Source organism: Nomascus leucogenys, chromosome 14, assembly GCF_006542625.1.
Source record: "Nomascus leucogenys isolate Asia chromosome 14, Asia_NLE_v1, whole genome shotgun sequence".
NCBI classification, from domain to species: Eukaryota; Metazoa; Chordata; class Mammalia; order Primates; family Hylobatidae; genus Nomascus; species Nomascus leucogenys.
In genome coordinates this window covers 48,638,004-48,655,678 of record NC_044394.1, presented here as the reverse complement: position 1 = coordinate 48,655,678, position 17,675 = coordinate 48,638,004, and the positions used below count along the sequence as shown (strand labels likewise).

Genomic DNA, 17,675 nt, shown 5'->3' with positions numbered 1-17,675 from the left:
CCATCCCACACAAATTTACAGCAGATGCACTTTCCAAGCTCAAACTATAGTCCCAGCAGTGGTTTTGGACCTCAATACAAATGAAAGAGAAATTTCCATATCTCAAAATCCATTTAATTGAGGAACTTCACCTAAATCTCAATTGGAAATGATTCATCTGCAGTGTAATAATATACCAGAAGGCTAATAATATACCAAAAGGAAAGTCAAATCGAATTCCGTAAGTGCCTCCCAAGGGATGCATATGTGCCCCGTTAAAATCGTGTGTTTGTGGATTGATATCAGTATTAGGCAGCACCTAGTCTGTGTGAAAGAACATTTCAAAGATGTATATAAAATATCATTATAAATCAGCAATAACAAGGGAACATTTGCAGTCAGTTTTGATTATAGGGAACACTAACTTTGAACCCCAATTAAGTGAAATGTTATACTCTCAAAAGGAATTGTGTTCTTCTCCTTGGTATACCTATATTACCAAAAAATATATATTGTATTCGGTTATCATTATATATTGAATTTCCACTTCAGATTTGTAAAAATTTGTTTTCTCTCTTCTTGTATATATTACCCTACATAGTAATCTCAAATTTCCTCTTGGCCCATAAGGGCTGTCCTTTATAGAAAAAGTTTACCAATCCTTGGCTTGAAGAAATTTGGCCCACTATGAACCATTTTCTTGTCACTTTTCTGACAACATTTTTTGGTTTTATTTTAAGATGGATATTATTCCTTATAGCAAGAAAAGCGGTACACAGCACGTTACCTTTTATGGTTCTTGGTCCTTATTTTTATAGGAGAGCCTGTTTTAGCTTGTCATTATAATGGAGTTTTATATTGAACTGTGTAGAGGAGGCATTATTTCTTAATTCCTTCTAAATGTGCCTTTGGAAAGAATACACTTGTATTGAGTCCCTGCTCAAGGTGAACAACTGTGTGCATATTTAATTAACAGATCAAAATTTGTTACTGACAACATTCAAAGCAATCAGACCGCATGATGGTACAGATTATATTTTGGTAAGATTTAGGTAAATCACAATTTACATAAAACCTATAGTTTAAAACATTGTTGATATAAGAACAAATATATTTTTGTTTTTTAATTTGTAGTGAGAAAAAGTATAGCTCTGCCTAATTAAGTAAATTGTCTGTGAAGTTTTTAAATATGCACTTCTCTGTGAAAAATATAAAAGCTGAATGAAAGAAAGAAGGGGGAAAGAAATTACCCATGCCTTGTCAAAAGACATCTACTAGAAATATTTTGGTGTATTCCTTTCCTGCCTTAACTCAGTGATATTTTATGTTCGCTTATCTCGATGTATCCAACAAGTATTGATTTTTATTTTGAAGGAAAATTTGAGAATGGTGTTGCAGAAGGAATGGTGGATCCACGTCTCAATCCCATTTCAGCCTTTCGACTTTCAGTTATTCAGAATTCTGCTGTTTGGGCCATTCTTAATGAGGTAAGCATATATCAAATCAGTGAAACAGCTTAGAAACTACATTTTTATTATGTTTTTATTTTGTATTTAAGGCCTTTTTGGAATTGAGAATTAACAGCTTTATCATACCTTTTATGATTTTGTATTTCAGATTCATATTAAAAAAGCCACCAACTGATCATCTGAGAAACCAACACATTTTTTCCTGTGAATTTGTTAATTAAAGATAGTTAAGCATGTATCTTTTTTTTTTATTTCTACTTGAACACTACCTCTTGTGAAATCTACTGTAGATAAGACGATTGTCATTTCCACTTGGAAAGTGAATCTCCCATAATAATTGTATTCGTTTGAAACTAAGCTGTCCTCCGATTTTAACTTGACTCAAACATTTTTCAATTATGACAGCCTGTTAATATGACTTGTACTATTTTGGTATTATACTAATACATAACAGTTGTACATATTGTTACATTCTTTAAATTTGAGAAAAACTAATGTTACATACATTTTATGAAGGGGGTACTTTTGAGGTTCACTTATTTTACTATTATAGACCCTCTTTTATAGATTATCAGGGATTATATATATAAATATATAAATATACATAAAAATGTTATGGAATTAATTTATTAGAAACACTTAAGAAGTACATATTTTTGTGCAGTAGATTTTTGAATCGATACTTTTTTTGAAAACCAGTTTCCTTGCTTTTTTAAGTTCTTTCTATATTTTTCTTTGGAAATGCAAACATTACAAATCAATGCCATTTTTCAAATGCACTGCCATTTAAGATTGATTATAGATGGATTTCTTAACTGAAGTACTTTTATAATCACAGTGACTGAACAAAATATTTTCAAAGACATTTGTCATTCCTTAAAGCCAAGATTTTAAAGACTAATGTCCTTCCTGAGGGTTACTTTACTATACTGTGTATGGTGTATAGCCACAGAAAGTCAGTCTGATAAATTTTCAATGTGTAAGTGTGATGCATTCAACTCAGATTATTGTAGACTGAACTTATTATATTTCCTCTGATAGGTAAAATGAGAAACTCTTCTTTCCTTTTTAATCTTTGTCTTTAATCCATGAATTAGGTGCATTATCTCCTGTTGATTCTTTTATATCTGCACTCATTTTATGACATCAGACAAAATGTTTTCTAGGTGTTGCTATTGTATGAGTCATAATTGGTATAATTTTAAAGAAAATTGTAATATTGTTTTTTGGTGAAATATATTATTAGTAGTATGTTTTCCAAAATGATTTTATTGTAGTATGAACTGATAAGTGAGTCCTGTGTCCAAGAGAGTGTATTTATTACTCTTAAACATGCAATTCCAAATGATGTTACTACTATAAACAAAGAATATTACCAGTCTCAGCAATCAGTGATCTTTATAAAAGTACTTTTAAAAAATGATGAATTATCACCAGGCGTGGTGGCTCACACCTGTAATCCCAGCACTTTGGGAGGCCAGGGCAGGCGGATCACAAGGTCAGGAGATCAAGACCATCCTGGCTAACACGGTGAAACCCTGTCTCTACTAAAAATACAAAAAATTAGCTGGGCGTGGTGGCGGGCACCTGTAGTCCCAGCTACTCGGGAGGCTGAGACAGGAGAATGGCGTGAACCCGGGAGGTGGAGCTGGCAGTGAGCCAAGATCGCACCACTGCACTCCAGCCTGGGCGACACAGCTAGACTCCGTCTCAAAAAAAAAAAAAAAAGATGAAGTATCAACATCAGTTCCCAGACAGTCTGCTTGGACACACTGGGGTGCCACAAGTGGTTGCAGGTTGGTTGCAGATGGGCAGAGATATCGTTGTATTTAGCCTAATAACGTACAGCTCTCACATAACTGCACAATAACTACAATGACTTGCCAACAATTTTGTAAAATAACCCACAATCCTCCTGCCTCAGCCTCCCAAAGTGCTGGGATTATAGGTGTGTGCCACCATGCCCAGCCCCTTTTCTCTTTCTTAACTCCCTCTCCCTGCTGTCGTTGCCATACTCTTGCATACACAATCGGCTGTCTACTTTTTGATTGTTTGTGTGTATAGTGTGTGCTGTCTCTCTGACCAGATTTCAGGTTCCTGAGGCCAGCCTGCAGCTCATACTGCTCATCTGTCCTCTTCTGTGGTGGGTGCTCAGGGCCTCTCACTGTTGGTTACTCCCTCCTTTCTGCCCAGTTCTGCACTCAACTAGTAGAAGCAGCCGTCCTTTCCCCAAGCAGGAAATTGTAGTGGTCGCCCTTAAGAGCAGTGTGAGGGCAGAAGATTAAGGGAGGGGAAGAGTCCCTGGAACTGGAAGAAGGTAAATACTTTGCCTTGAGAGGGTGCTGAATCATTTTACCAAAATAGTAAATGGAAAAAGTGTCAAAGGTTGGGACTAGTTTTAAAAACACATATACCAGTAGACACATGGGGGCTGTTTAAATAAAAAAAATTTTTTACCCGGTTCTGCCATCACATACACTAGTGACATTCCAAGTACTCAGTGGCCATGTGGGGCTAGTGGCCACCACACTTGACACCACGGATGCAGAACTTTTCCATCACTGCAGAAAGCTCTGTTGAGCAGTACTGTGACCACAGTGCTAATTATGAACAGTTTAGAAACCACAGTTAATACATTCTCATGAGGTTAAAAGCAGACATGGGAATAGAACATAATGCAAATGATGATGAATATTTTTAGGTGAGAAGAGAAAGCTGAGGACCCATTTCTAGGATTCTAAGATGTAAGATTTCTTAAGTTCTTTATCTTAGTCTCATGCATTCTCCACATCATGCCACTGTACCATACTGTGTAGTCAGAACAGTGTGATTGAAAAGCTTTGGAAAAAGTTAACACAAAGGATTATTTAGCACATAGGCTGTAGATACGTATGTGTGTATTTGTGCAACCATTGGAGATGGTTGAATACCTTTGAACAAAGTGTATATCTTCTCAAATCAGTGGTTGCACTAGCCAATAATTAGAAGGTGTCGTTATTTTTAAAACTATAAGCAAAATTATTAAGGCCTTTAAAAAATCTATCATAATAATGAAAATGAGGTTGTCTCCCAACAGTGCTGTCCCTCAAAGAAAAGACTGGTTATGTGGAAACAGCACATTTGGAGAGATTGTTCTAGTGAACAGCAGCGTATATTTATGGTAGGCAAATTTCTAAGAATGACCCCTACTGACACCCCCACCAATGACCTTGTATAATATCCTCCCCCCTTGAGCGTGAGTGGAACCTGTTTGATCCATGATTATATCATGTAATGTAGCAAAAGGAAGACTGGGGGTGGCTAATCAAATCTTGTGACTCCTTTAAAAGCAGAGAGTTTTCTCAGGCTGGTGGCAGAAGGCACCATTGCTGTTTTAAGGTAGAGGGGGCTGCATGAGAAGGAATGCACGTGGCTTTAAGGAGCTGAGAGAGGCCTTGGCTAACAGCAAAGGAGCTGGGAACTGCAGTCCTACAGCCATGGGAACTGAATTCAGCCCATAAGCTCATTCATGGGCTTGGAAAGGCATTCATCTCCAGTCTCCAGATAAGACCCAGCCTGGCCAACACTTTGAGTCCAGCCTTGTGAGACCCTAAGCCGAGAACTCAGTTAAGCCTGCTTGGACTTCTGACCTACAGAACTACGAGATAATAAATCAGTGGTGTTTTAAGCTGCTAAATTTGTGGCAATTTGTTATGTAAGAATAGGAAATGAATACAGTATTTTAAAAGAGGTAAAGAGGAAATCTTCATACTTGATTCCTTGTAGTATGCTGGCTATTTCTTGGTAAATGCATGAATAAAGTCTTTAGTAGCAAGTCATGTACCTGGACCTCGTTGGGGATGTTCTCGCCAGAGATCTCAATTAGTCTTCACTGGATGTTTGTTGGCAAAGTTGCAGCATCTTACTGAGTAGCGTTTTGTAAAGGAACTGCTAGAATGAGACTATAGGAATAGGGCTGAAACAGTGTATAAGGGATCTTTTTTATTTCTAGAAGAGGTGTTACTTTATATTGATTTAGACTGCTCTGAGCCTGTCAGAAGTAAATTCAAGAATGATTAACAGTGGTATTTTAGATACAACATTAAGAGCAAAAATAACCTTTGCCTTATAGAGATCAGATCATCTGTGTATCGAGGGACTTAATTTTTTTTAACCAAAACTTAGTTTCTCTTTTTATCATCTAGCACAGATCAAATCCTTTATGAGCCAGCCAAATGTTTGTAGTTTGAGAATGTTTTGCAAATACCTCTCTGCTTCCAAGCCATTAATTGCTAATGAAGTTTTATTTTGGTTTGTCCATTAATTTTTGTGCTTATTTTTACTGTATTGCCATGGCCTTGATACAAGTAGAACTAAAAGAAAATGAGAGGTTAAGACTGTCAAAAGATGAGAAATGTGAGTCATAATCATACGTTAGTGTTTTAAGGGAACTTTATCCAATCCAATCCCTTTATAGAAAAGGAACTTTTCCAAGCTATGTTGCAGTATTTATAGTGTGTAAAATTGTTTGACTTTGGTAGTTGTGCATTTTAAATTTTGAATCTTATATGCGATAACTAGTATGCTTACTTTCTTTAATGCATGTGATCATACAATGCTACAAAGGTATTTTTTAAAGACCCAACCAAACTGAGGATTTTGTTATACATATCTGTATCAACACCTATATATAAACTCCTCTCTTCTTACCTGAAACACTCCTTCACCCGGTTTGGGCACTAACTAGATCATTTTCAAAGGAACAAACAGGAAGGAGCAAGCTGGCACGCCAGAGAGCATCTGAGCTGAGAATTTAGAAGACCTTATTCAAGAAAGTAAACTGAGCATTGATGGGAAAGCACTTTGCGTGAAGTATCATTCCCACTGTTAAATGTTGCAGTCAAAATTGTAAAAAAAAAAAAAAAAAAAAAAAAAAAAAAAGTGGTGCTAAAATTGTTCTAAAATGAAGATTGTTTATTGTGGGGAATATTTTAATACTCTTGAACTTTAGGGAGGCTATTTTATGTGTCACTTGCTCCTAGTTGTTTCATTGTATTAGTAATTAGCAAACTGTCCTGGAACCAAGGGTTTGGTACTTTTGCTTGATTAGCATGCCATTATTTATTTGAAATGCTCAGTGTTTGCTCAAATTTGGTGAAAGTATCTTTTGAAGACATATTCTCTGAGCCTTAAAAATGGCTGCTATCGACAGTACTGTAAGATGCACTGCCAGTAGATTTGATACTTTTCATTTCAGTGTAGGCAGTAATGTTTTCTAAGAAAGATTTAGAAATCAGCGAAGTGTAACAATTGTGTTTCATTTATGGAATGAAAAAACTAAAGTGTCCCATTCAGAACACTTTGGAAAGGTTGTCTGCTTAGGGGATGTTTCTGGAAGCATCCCTTAGAGAAACTGCCTGAGGAATCTCCTTGCCAGGTTGTACCAGATTTTTTTTTCCTTAAATGTATCGTATATATTTTCCTTAAAATGTCTTCATTGGCTGAATGATTCATATCTGTAGTAATATTTTAGGTACTTGCTGGATTTTTAAAGGAAGATTATTTATTTTCAGATTTGCTGCTATAATTGAAAACCTAGTAACTGGTCCTGTTGATTGTGCCTTCATCACTGTTTCTCTGTGCCACGACCGTTCATGTGTATTTGAAATAAAGAAGTTTAAAAAGCCATGTTGAATTCAAGATTCCTTCTAATAAAAATAGGTGAAACTTAATGAGTAGTGTCTTATTATTAATTTTGTTTAACACTGACACAATACTAGTTATCCATTTTCAGTTAGAAAAAGGAGTGGATCCTTTATTGGGTTTTGTAAAGTCTTTAAAGAAAGGGGAAAAAAAAGCCTTACTGTTAAGACAGTGATGATGAATATTATGCTGATGTTCACTTTATTATATGTACTATACAGTTCCTAAAATAAGAGTAGCTACCCGGGCCTCTTTGATCTAAAATATTTAGGGGCTACAAGTTTTTAATGTAGAAAATGCTGCTAATGATGCTTAGGGCCTGAAGTACAGTGACTCCCGTTTGAGTGACACTACAGGTTTATAGAGGATTCTGAAGGTTAGAAGGCATCTTGTGGCTTATGTAAATATTTAAAATACAGCTCATTAGAAATGGAGATTATGCATCTTTGTCAATAGGAGAGCGATGGGGCTGTATGATTATTCCCTTGTTCTCCAACTAGATACTCTTTCAAAAATACTTAATTCATATTGTCTTACATTTATGTTTTCCCCATGCCATTAGCATTTTACGTGTAGCTCTTACATTTGCAAATATTAGAGTGAACACACATGCTTTAGTTTAAAAAATATTTATTATAGAAATGTACATTAGTTTTAAGGAATGTACCTGACCACAGTGTTAATATATATTTCTTCAAATTTGCAAACTTTACACCTTTAAGATATCTACAAAGATATAGTTTATTTACAAGTTTTACAAGAAATGATCACAATACTGTTGACACAGTTACGATTGAATCTTCTCACTTTTTATTTCACTCTGTACTTATAGAAAGAACAGAGAGTATGGGTGAAGTTCCATCCCAGTGCCAGGGACAGCCCGTAGAGCAGAATCAGAGGTGCAAATGGATACAGAAGAATTACTGTATTTTTCAAAAATGGCAATGCTGGAAAAGAAAGGAATCCAAACTGATTTTTTAAAAAAACAGACTAATAAATGAACATTTTGAAAGACAGCTTACATCAACAAGTGGGGTGAAAGGGAATGCATCTTTTGAATCAGTAAGATGATGCTATTTATACCCAGAACTAGACTACTCTTCCCAACCCCTCTGTGCTGTTTCCTTCTTGTCTAGGGCTGGGAAGAAACCTAGGAGAGAAATTATTTCAGCACAGAGGCTGAGTGGGACATACACTGGACCAAGAGAGGTTAACAATGAGGGAGAAATGTCACAAATATTCATGAAAACAGTGGTGAATTTAAACTTGTGACTGCCTCAGAAACCTCTAGGAGTCCAACTTAAAGTACAGAGATGGATGATGTTATAGGAAAACATCTTTTAGCTATTTGAGATTTTCCACTGTAAAGCATTATACCCCCACTTTAAGAGGGTGTGAGCTCAACTAGTAACCCAGGCTTCAGAAAAGAACTGAAACTCTTAAATAATATAAAAGTCTGGCTCCAAATATTGATGTTTCTTGCTCGCTGCTTAGTTAGCGGGACCCTACCCCATGCATCCTGACCTAAGTATTTCTCATACAAGAAGTTCTTAAACAGAAACTGAGCTGTACTCCAACTATTCTAAGTGGTATAGGGAGTTACCAGGAGTGTTCAAATAACCACTTAGAGAAACCACAGTGCTGCAGTGTTCTCATCACAAAACACTTTCAAAATTCATTAGAAATGACACAAACATCTCCCCTGGACTAGAGAAAGCACTCCCCAAACAAGGCATTACAATGAAGGGGTTAAGTGTTCCCTGACAAACCAGCCGAGGGGGGAAGAGAAGCGGGGTGGGAACAACTCTGGAGCCAGGCATAGTCAGAGCCATCTGTATTTATAGTTAGTTAGGCCCTAATCATCTACAGTAACAGGAAAGGAAGGGCTAAGAAACGTACATTGCAGTCTCTAGATTTTATTTGGCTTCATTTAATGGAGATCATTTCTTAACATAAACGAAAAATAATATATGTTCCTCATTCATATTAAGAAAAATGAACTGACAACAGGATTTAAGAGTAAATCTGCAAACATGTCCTGAGGACAATAAATGTTGGGCCCGATCTTCTGTGATCGTCTACAGAACCATACGGTAATCATGAAAACTAAGAATGGGGCAAAAAGTATGATTCAAAAGGCTTTAGAGAACTTCAGTTCATAGTCCTATGTAACAAGATGCCGGGCCCCACCCTTCTTCACTCTACCCTCCTGCTGGTAACCCACAACCTGAAAGCATGGGAGAAGAGGAGCGAATGGTCCTGGATTCCTGCAAGTCATTTGGAGATAACCAGTATGGTTTAACATGGTTCCTTGAAAGTATAAAATCTGTTATATACCAGCTAGGCCATTTTCTAGCTGCATGACCATGGGTAAGTTGCTTAATCTCTCTGCCTCAGTTTCCTCATTTGAAAACGGAAACAAACCTGTATAATTGTTATGAAGATTAAATGAGATAATGCACATAAAATACTTAGGATAGTGCCTGTAAGTATTCCATAAAAGCAAGCTGTTTGTACTACTGTTACAACTTTCCCCCTCTTGCTATGTTCTCAATCAACCAAAAACATTTAAAAAAATTACTTACCACTGTATCCGAGGAAAGTTACATAGATATAATAGCCAACTGCAACCAACCATAAGGTATTTCCAACTAAATATCCAATAAATGTGTCTGTCAGGATAACATCTGCCAGAAGAGATGCAGACCGTGAGTCCCTTTACCAATGCATGCAATGAAGACTTGGATAATATTCTAATTAACTGCTACTTACGGTTGATGAAAAAAAGCTGGATAAAATGCAAAATGACCAGGAGTGGATAAAAAGCATTGAGATGCACATCAAAAGCATAGCCCCATTCCACATCATAGTCTCTGCTCTGTCGTTTCACTAAATACTTGTTAGAGATGAACCTAAGAGCAAAATTAAAATTTCTTTCATAATAAAATGAATTCTGTAAATGTTTACTGACGACTTTCTATGTGGCAGACATTCTAAATTCTGGAGATATACCAGTAAACAAAACAGACAAAAATCCCTGCCTTCCATCTAGGAAGGAAGGCTGACAATGATACACATATTGTCAGATGGTATGGAAAGAGAGAAAGCAGTAGAGAAATGTGGAGAATACAAACTTGAGATGCAATTTTACATATGAGGGTCATAGAGTAACATTTGGGTAAAGACCCAAGGACAGTGATGGTGCCTGGCAGGTCTGAGGAATGGTAAAAAGACCAGTGTGCTGAAAGAAAAGGAGCAAGAAATGAAGTCAGAAAAGAAACAGGGGTGGGCCCAACATCAAGTCACACAGGCTCCATGTCTTACGAAGCCTGTGGCCGTTTTACTTAAATCTTTGGCTTTTATTCCTGGTGAAGTGAGAAGCCACTGTGGAGTTTTGAGAAAAGTATTTGACTTAAATGCCTTGACAGAGCCTCCCTGTTGGCTGATCTGAGAACAGACTCGAGAGACAAGACTGGCAGCAGAGACCAGTTAGAAGGCTACTGCAAGGAAGAGATGAGCAGGGGGGCTGGTGGCAGTGGAGGTGCTAAGATGTGGCACACATGATACTCTGAAGGTAGAGCCCCTGACATTATTGGATGTGGAGTATGAGAAAAAAATACTCAAGGATGACTGAGAGATTTCTGCCTTGAACAAATGGAAGATGGAGCTGCCTTTAATTCAGGTGGGGCTGGCTGTGGGAAGAGTGGTTTTGAGGTGGGAAGGAGTGTGCGGAAGTTTGAATTTGGACCTGTTATGTTGAAGATGCCAACTAGTATGGAGTAAGAAGTTGTATACAATGTCTAGAGTTTAGAGGACAAGTCCAAACTGCAGATATAAACTCATCAGTGTGTAGATGATATTAATATTTAAAGCCACGGGCCTGAATGATGTCACCAAAAAAATGAATGTGGATAATGAACAGGCCCAAGGCCCAAGACCTGGGTCAACCCCCTATTAAAAGGAGGATGAAATAGTAAGAAGCAGTTAGGAAGAGTGTCGCATCCAGCCATAAGAACAATTATTCAAGCGTATGTCACTGTTCTACAACATGGCCTACTAGATTTTCAGTTCAGTGATGAATAAAAAGTAAAATATCCAAGTAATAGAAAAGTAGATCTTCAAAGAACAAAACTTGTATTATAAACATACATTGGAAATTAAATGTACTTTTTAATGTATTATTTCACTTCATCTCAAGGATACAATTAAGAATACGCTATTCTGACACTGGGGATAAAAATGGAAAATACACAGAGGTACAATACTAATGGTAACAGTCCCTGCATTTCGTTATCTGAAAACGCCAAAACAATACTGAACAAACTAGAGCTTACCAAGACAGTTTCCTTTTTAGCCAAGATGTGTGCCATTCAAATTGTACGGAATCAGTATGCAGCTCGCTCCCCAAGAGCGCCCTTTCTGTAGACGTTCTCTGCTGCGCCTATTCTCCTGCTTATCCCAAATGGGCACTTTTCAAGCTTCTGGCCTCAGTGAGAGTCTTTCCTCTGGAAGACAGATGTGCCTTCCGAGAGCACTCCAAGGCACTGTGGTTTTCACCTCCCAGCTCCATATTAACGCCAGTCAGAGGCTCATCATGGCCCAGACTCTTGCCTCTAGGTCTAGAGTCATCAACCTCAGTGTCTACTGACCTTCTTTTCCACTCTTGAGGAAGCTCCCTCAACAGGCCAGCAAGGGCTGCTTCATTTGCATCTGCTGCTTCCTCAGTCATCTAAGCTAAAACCTTACAGGTCATCCCAAAGGAGCCTCCCACCCACTCCCTCTTCCTGATCCCCCCTCCTACCTTACCTTGTTATCTCAGGAAGCTCTCGAATCCATCTCTCCTCTCTATTCCTATCACCACCATACTATCTGGGCCTCCTCTACTCCTATGCAGACCTCTGCAAGTGTATCCAGCCTTGCCCACTCACTACTCCAACTTTTGCCTCCTCCACTGCCATGGAAAAGATAGTGTGAGTTTGACATCATTTCCTTACTTCAAAGTCTTAAAGCTCCCCACCTCCTTCTGCCCCCAACCCACACATGCAGTCTATGAGACAAAGTCCCATTTTTTTCCTGAATGGCATTAAGGCCAATTTCTCTAGTCATATCTCTTCCCCAGTGACTCGGTGTCACCCTATGCTCCCAGACCTAGCGTGCTGTTCACACCTCTATGCCACTGCACTTGCAATTCCTGGTACCAGGAGTCAACTATTCCCCATCTCCACAAACACCTCCTTATGCTGGCTTCTATAGCTCCTCTGTGATGGTCATCATTACATGTAGTCATTTCTCTTTCTAGTTTCTCACACAACATAGGTTCTCAAAAATACACTGAATCCCTTTCTATTTAATTCAAACTATAATACAGACTCACATGAAATGTGATAAAACTCCAGGCTGATTTGGTCCCCTTCTGTGGCTGATATTGTTTGGCTGTGTCTCCAAAATCTCATCTTGAACAGCAATCCCCAGAATCCCCACGTGTCAAGGGTGGGGCCAGATGGACATAATTTCCCCCAAGGTGTTCTCGTGACAGTCAGTGAGTCTCACAAGATCTGATGGTTTTATAAGCATTTGGCATTTCCCCCACTTGTACTCACTCCATCCTGCCACCCTGTGAGGAAGGTGCCTGCTTCTCCTTTGCCTTCCGCCATGATTATGTTTCCTGAGGCCTCCCTAGCAATGCAGGACTGTGAGTCAATTAAACCTTTTTCCTTTATAAATTACCCAGTCTCAGATATTTCTTTATAGCAGGGTTGAGTACAGACTAAGACAGTGGCCTCCAGAATTACTGCATTCGTGGCAGAATGCTTGTTATGAATGAAACTATTCCTTTGAAAGTCTTATTTATTGAAATTTTTAAATACATCATTTGTTTTTCATGAATTTCTTGGTAATGAATACGTGACTTACATTAGTATTAATTCTAGGCCAAATTTTAGAATTTTATATTAACAGTGCACAGCATTTATTGGCTAACTGGCACATACAAAAGCTCTGCTGTACTAGTCAGAAGTTACAAAGGAAAATACAGGTTTATGTCATTTTACCACACTGCACTGTACTGCGCTTCACACATACTGTAGGTTTTTAATTTTTACATATTGAAGGTTTGTGGCAACCGTGTCCAGCAAGTCTGCCTGTGCCATTTTTCCAGCAGCATATGCTCACTTCATGTCTGTGTCAGCATTTTTTAGCAATAAAGCATTTTAAATTAGTCTGTACATTGTTTTTTAGAGCCATAGTGCTACTGTACACTTAAAAGACTACAGTATAGTGTAAATATGATTTTAATATGCACTGGGAACCAACACATCTGTGTGACTCAGTTTATTGTGATATTTGCTTTACTGCAGTAGTCTGGAATGGAACTAGCATATCTGAGCTATGCCTGTAAAAGGGTGGTATTGGCTGGGCATGGTGGCTCATGCCTGTAATCCCAGCACTTTGGGAGGCTGAGGCGGGAGGATCACCTGAGGTCAGGAGTTTGAGACCAGCCTGGCCAAATGGCAAAACCCTGTCTCTACTAAAAGTATAAAAATTAGCCAAGTGTGGTGGTGTGTGCCTGTAATCCCAGCTACTCAGAAGGCTGAGGCAGGAGATTTGCCTGAACCCGGGAGGCAGAGGTTGCAGCGAGCTGAGATCACACCATTGCACTCCAGCCTGGGTGACAGAGTGGGACTCCGTCTCAAAAAAAGAAAAAAAAAAAGGCTGGTATCAGAAGTTATAGTTGCAGAGTTTTGCTTAAAATATTAGTAATTATCAAATATTGAACACTTAACTATGTGTCAGGTAATTTTCATAACATAATTCTCTCAAAAATTAGACAGAATAGGTAATTAACTCAATTTTATAAAAGAAGAGACTGGGACTAACAGTTTCACAGATAACTAAGTTGGCATTTGAACCCAGGTCTCTCTGCAACTAAAATGTTCTCCACAATGACCACCATGCCTACCCAACCACTGGTCCTCTACTGAGATCGCTAGCCACATCCCCTGCCCTTCATCCAGCATGCCAACCACACAGGAGGACTTTACCAAACACCAGATTTATCCTCAGTACAATGCCGTTGTTAAATCAACCAAAGTCAGACTGAGAACCCTTTTGATAAAGCCTCTGTGTGTGTGTGTGTGTGTGTGTGTGTATGAGACACAGAGAGTTTTATTCTCAGGAAGGCATGAGAAGTTTAAAAAAAAAATCCTTCTTTTTCAAGTATACTTCATTTAATGCAAAGATTCAAAGTAAGATTCCACAAAATAACCCTTTAGATCTAAATGGATTTAAACACAATGAATATCAAGAAGTGGTCTCTACTGACAAATGCAGAAAACCATGCTATCAGCCAGACAACTTAAGCAGACTGGCTAAATCTGTAATATTTTTGCAAAACCAGGCATTTTGTTAGTATGCAGAAAATAAATCTCGGGACCCCAAAATCACTAAGCCAAAGGGAAAAGTCAAACTGGGAACTGTGTCAGGCAAACTTGCCTCCTATTTTATTCCTAAGATAGCTTATCTTCACAGGTGTGGGACAGAAAGTCCTCCTTCTGCTCACCTGAGACAAGTGTTTATCTGATTGCTTCCTCTGCCCCATTGTTTATGTAAAAATGCAGACTCACTGAGCCAGACTAAGGCATAAATGACTATTCCTGTACCTGCCTCTCACAAGTAAATTGTGTATTCAGTGAAAGGCAGATCAAAGACTCAAAAGAATGCAACCATTTGTCTCTTATCTAACTATAACCTGCCTTTCCCCACTTTCTGGATTAAAACAATGTACATTTTACACATATTGACTGATGTCTCAAGTCTCCCTAAAATGTGTAAGAGCAAGCTGTGCCCCGACCACCTTGGGCACATGTCATCAGGACCTCCTGAGGCTGTGTCACAGGCATGTCCTAACTTTGGCAAACTAAACTTTCTGAATTGAGACCGATCTCAGATATTTTGGGTTCAAAACATAATTATTTCAATTATTTGCTACATTTGACAATATTATACACAAACCAGCCTTTATAGTATTTTCTGATACAGGTGGCAACACGGGAAGGAAAACTGTAATAGTCTTGGCAGTCAAAATTGATCATTCAGTAACTCTACCTTGGTTTCAATTTCCATCTGCTGCTATTGTACCTCTGAAGCAAACAAATGGAGATGCTACAGCAGTATCTGAAAAACCAAAGTTATGGTACTTACCACATTAAAGTTGCTATCAGAAGACCAACGCCTACACAATCTATGAGTACAACCCAAAGGAGAAGCTTTATTGTCTCAAAGAATCCCATGTCCAGCACAAAGCCAAATCCTATAGTGGACACTGAAATAAAGATTCACAAGATTCATTTAGGGACTCTGCTAGGTTCTGGAAATACAAAACACATCCCTTGCCCTCCAGATGCCCAGGCTAGTGGGAGAGGCAGGTCTGTAAACAAAACTCCCAATATGTGTGAACACCACCTTGGAACACAGCGTGGCCACTGACAAGAGTTGAAGTTTCCTGAGGTGGGCCCTTGCCAGGCTGATTCACCACGGTGGCCTCAGTAAAGCAGTGTAGAGAAGGCACTAACATAGCTTAAGTCCGGTTAAGGTGCAAAACACCCTATAAACTTCAATATCTTACCCACTTCAACACCCTACAGGTAAATGAGACCCTTGCATTATGGAATTGGAGAACTTCAGTTTCTCAGGTTCACATCAATACCTTTACAATTCTCACTGTGGATTTGCCTGACTGTGAAATGCAATTTCCAGTTCCATATTCCTTTTCACAGTCAGCTGACATTTGGGTACCGATTCAAGTAGTTAAAAAGATATGGAGTGAATCTTGTCCCCTGCTTTTCAATGTCCTAGGGTAACAGTTTACTCTGGCATCTGCTTGGGACCTGTAGAACCAAGACTCCAACTTTCTTTCCTGTGAGATTTTTGAGGCTTCAGTAAAAGGGAGAAATAGTTTCCAATATTTCCAGATTCTGACCCACAACACATTTATAACAAATACAAAATCTAATCAGAAACACTCAGCGTTCAATTCTATCTCAGATAAACACACTTACCACAGAGCCAGATACTTAACAGGACCAAGAAAGCAGGGTCATCTCTGGCCCACTGGTCCTTCGTCTGTTTTCGATAATGAAAATTTCTGTAAACTCTCTGTGGGGATGTGAACAGATAGAGCATCTGCCAGGCAGCAAATTCAAAGTCCATTTGCCGAAAGCGGAAAAGCCTTCTCAGATATTTGTAGCGTTTCGCTCCGGCTGTGTGTCTTGCTGCATCCCTGGAATTCAAGACTCCGTTCCCCTGCACTGAGGAATTCACTGAAGTACTCGGTAACATCTTCCTAGATGTAAGAAAAACATTTCTTTTACACGTATTCTGGAGAAACTTTTGGCTACCGACACTCCTGAGTTATCTGGCAGGGAGGTCACTTTCCATGTTCTTCCCAACCCTAGAGAAAGGCCAGGAGTCAAAAGCAAATGCAGTTAGTTCTGAGGCGGGTCTTGGGGCTTGGGAACCGCAGACTGCAACCTCAGGCAAGGGCAACAGCCCACCCTTCTGAATCACCTAACAACACTTATCCAGGGGCAGCTACCATTACAGAGACGGGGATGATGTGACCGCCCCATGACTCCAAGGATAGTGATAGAGCCAAGATTCCAAATCTGACTCGAAATTCCGTGCTCTTAACCACCAAGCTTTTAAGAAAATGCCTAAGAAAGCAGTTTCAGCCGGTTAGAACAGTGTTACTGAAGAGGTCAAATAAATGGCCTATTCACACAGATCCACTGCCAGCAAGCTTCTCGGTCACTAGAATGAGATTAAAAACCAAGGAAAACTCCGATCCCTAGTGTTTTACATCCGGAATAGTTCAGCAGAGGGAGCAGTAGCGTCGGAGTCCAGTCCAAACGGTCCGAGCTCCGGGGAGCGCCGACCACTGCCCGGCTGCCCGTCTCCCCTCCACTTCGCAGGCCCCCTGGACGCCGGCAGCGTCTGGCCGGGCCCAGCTGCTCCCTCCCCGCCCGGGGCCGCGGGTACGGCTGCCAGATTTAGCAAATAAAAACACAGAATGCCCAGCTCCATTTGGATTTCAGATAGGCCACGAATAAGGTTTTAGTATGCCTACATCCCACGCAACATTTCTAACATGCTTATACTAAATGTTCTTTATCTACAATGCAAATGTAACTGGGCGTCCTTTCATTTCAGCCGCAACTCTATCACCGGCCGAGGGGCCGGACGCCGACATGGTCACTGCCAGGCCGCAGCGACGTCAGGCCGCAAGCTGTCGGGATTAAATGGCCCCCGGCGCGAGCCTGGGCCGCGGGAGGGCAGAGTGGTCCTCAGGCCTCACCTGGAGTCCTGCTACAGCCTCGACCCGCGTCCGAACCAGCCCACCACCTCCTCCCAGCAGCCGAGCCCAGCCGCCACCGGGCGGGCTTCCCTTCCCGCACCGTAGCCGGCGCTTAGGGCGTGCGGCGTCACGGGTACCCACTTCCGCCGCGCACGCGCCACCTCTCGGCCCCCGTAGTCCTCGGCCCTACTGCC

General features: G+C 39.8%; 2 protein-coding genes across 4 annotated transcripts in view; one reads left to right on the top strand and one right to left on the bottom strand.

Annotated features, from left to right (window-relative positions):
* MGAT4A (alpha-1,3-mannosyl-glycoprotein 4-beta-N-acetylglucosaminyltransferase A) overlaps positions 1 to 2,836 on the top strand; it is a 114,684-nt gene extending 111,848 nt beyond the window's left edge. For all 3 annotated transcript variants that reach the window (XM_030827672.1, XM_030827669.1, XM_030827671.1), the window contains exons 15-16: positions 1,354 to 1,466; positions 1,597 to 2,836. In XM_030827672.1, coding sequence (XP_030683532.1) covers positions 1,354 to 1,466; positions 1,597 to 1,623 — 140 coding nt within the window. In that variant the 3' untranslated portion in view covers positions 1,624 to 2,836. The remainder of the gene's footprint in view (positions 1 to 1,353; positions 1,467 to 1,596) is intronic.
* A 4,907-nt stretch (positions 2,837 to 7,743) lies between these two features.
* On the bottom strand, positions 7,744 to 17,660 carry UNC50 (unc-50 inner nuclear membrane RNA binding protein). The gene is made up of 6 exons (XM_003279232.4): positions 17,482 to 17,660; positions 16,187 to 16,470; positions 15,330 to 15,450; positions 9,903 to 10,042; positions 9,716 to 9,817; positions 7,744 to 8,077 (listed from the first exon to the last, which is right to left on the bottom strand). Exons 2-6 carry the CDS (start codon positions 16,464 to 16,466, stop codon positions 7,941 to 7,943), a joined length of 780 nt encoding a protein of 259 aa, XP_003279280.1. The 5' UTR covers positions 16,467 to 16,470; positions 17,482 to 17,660; the 3' UTR covers positions 7,744 to 7,940.
* Between the last annotated feature and the right edge of the window lie 15 nt (positions 17,661 to 17,675).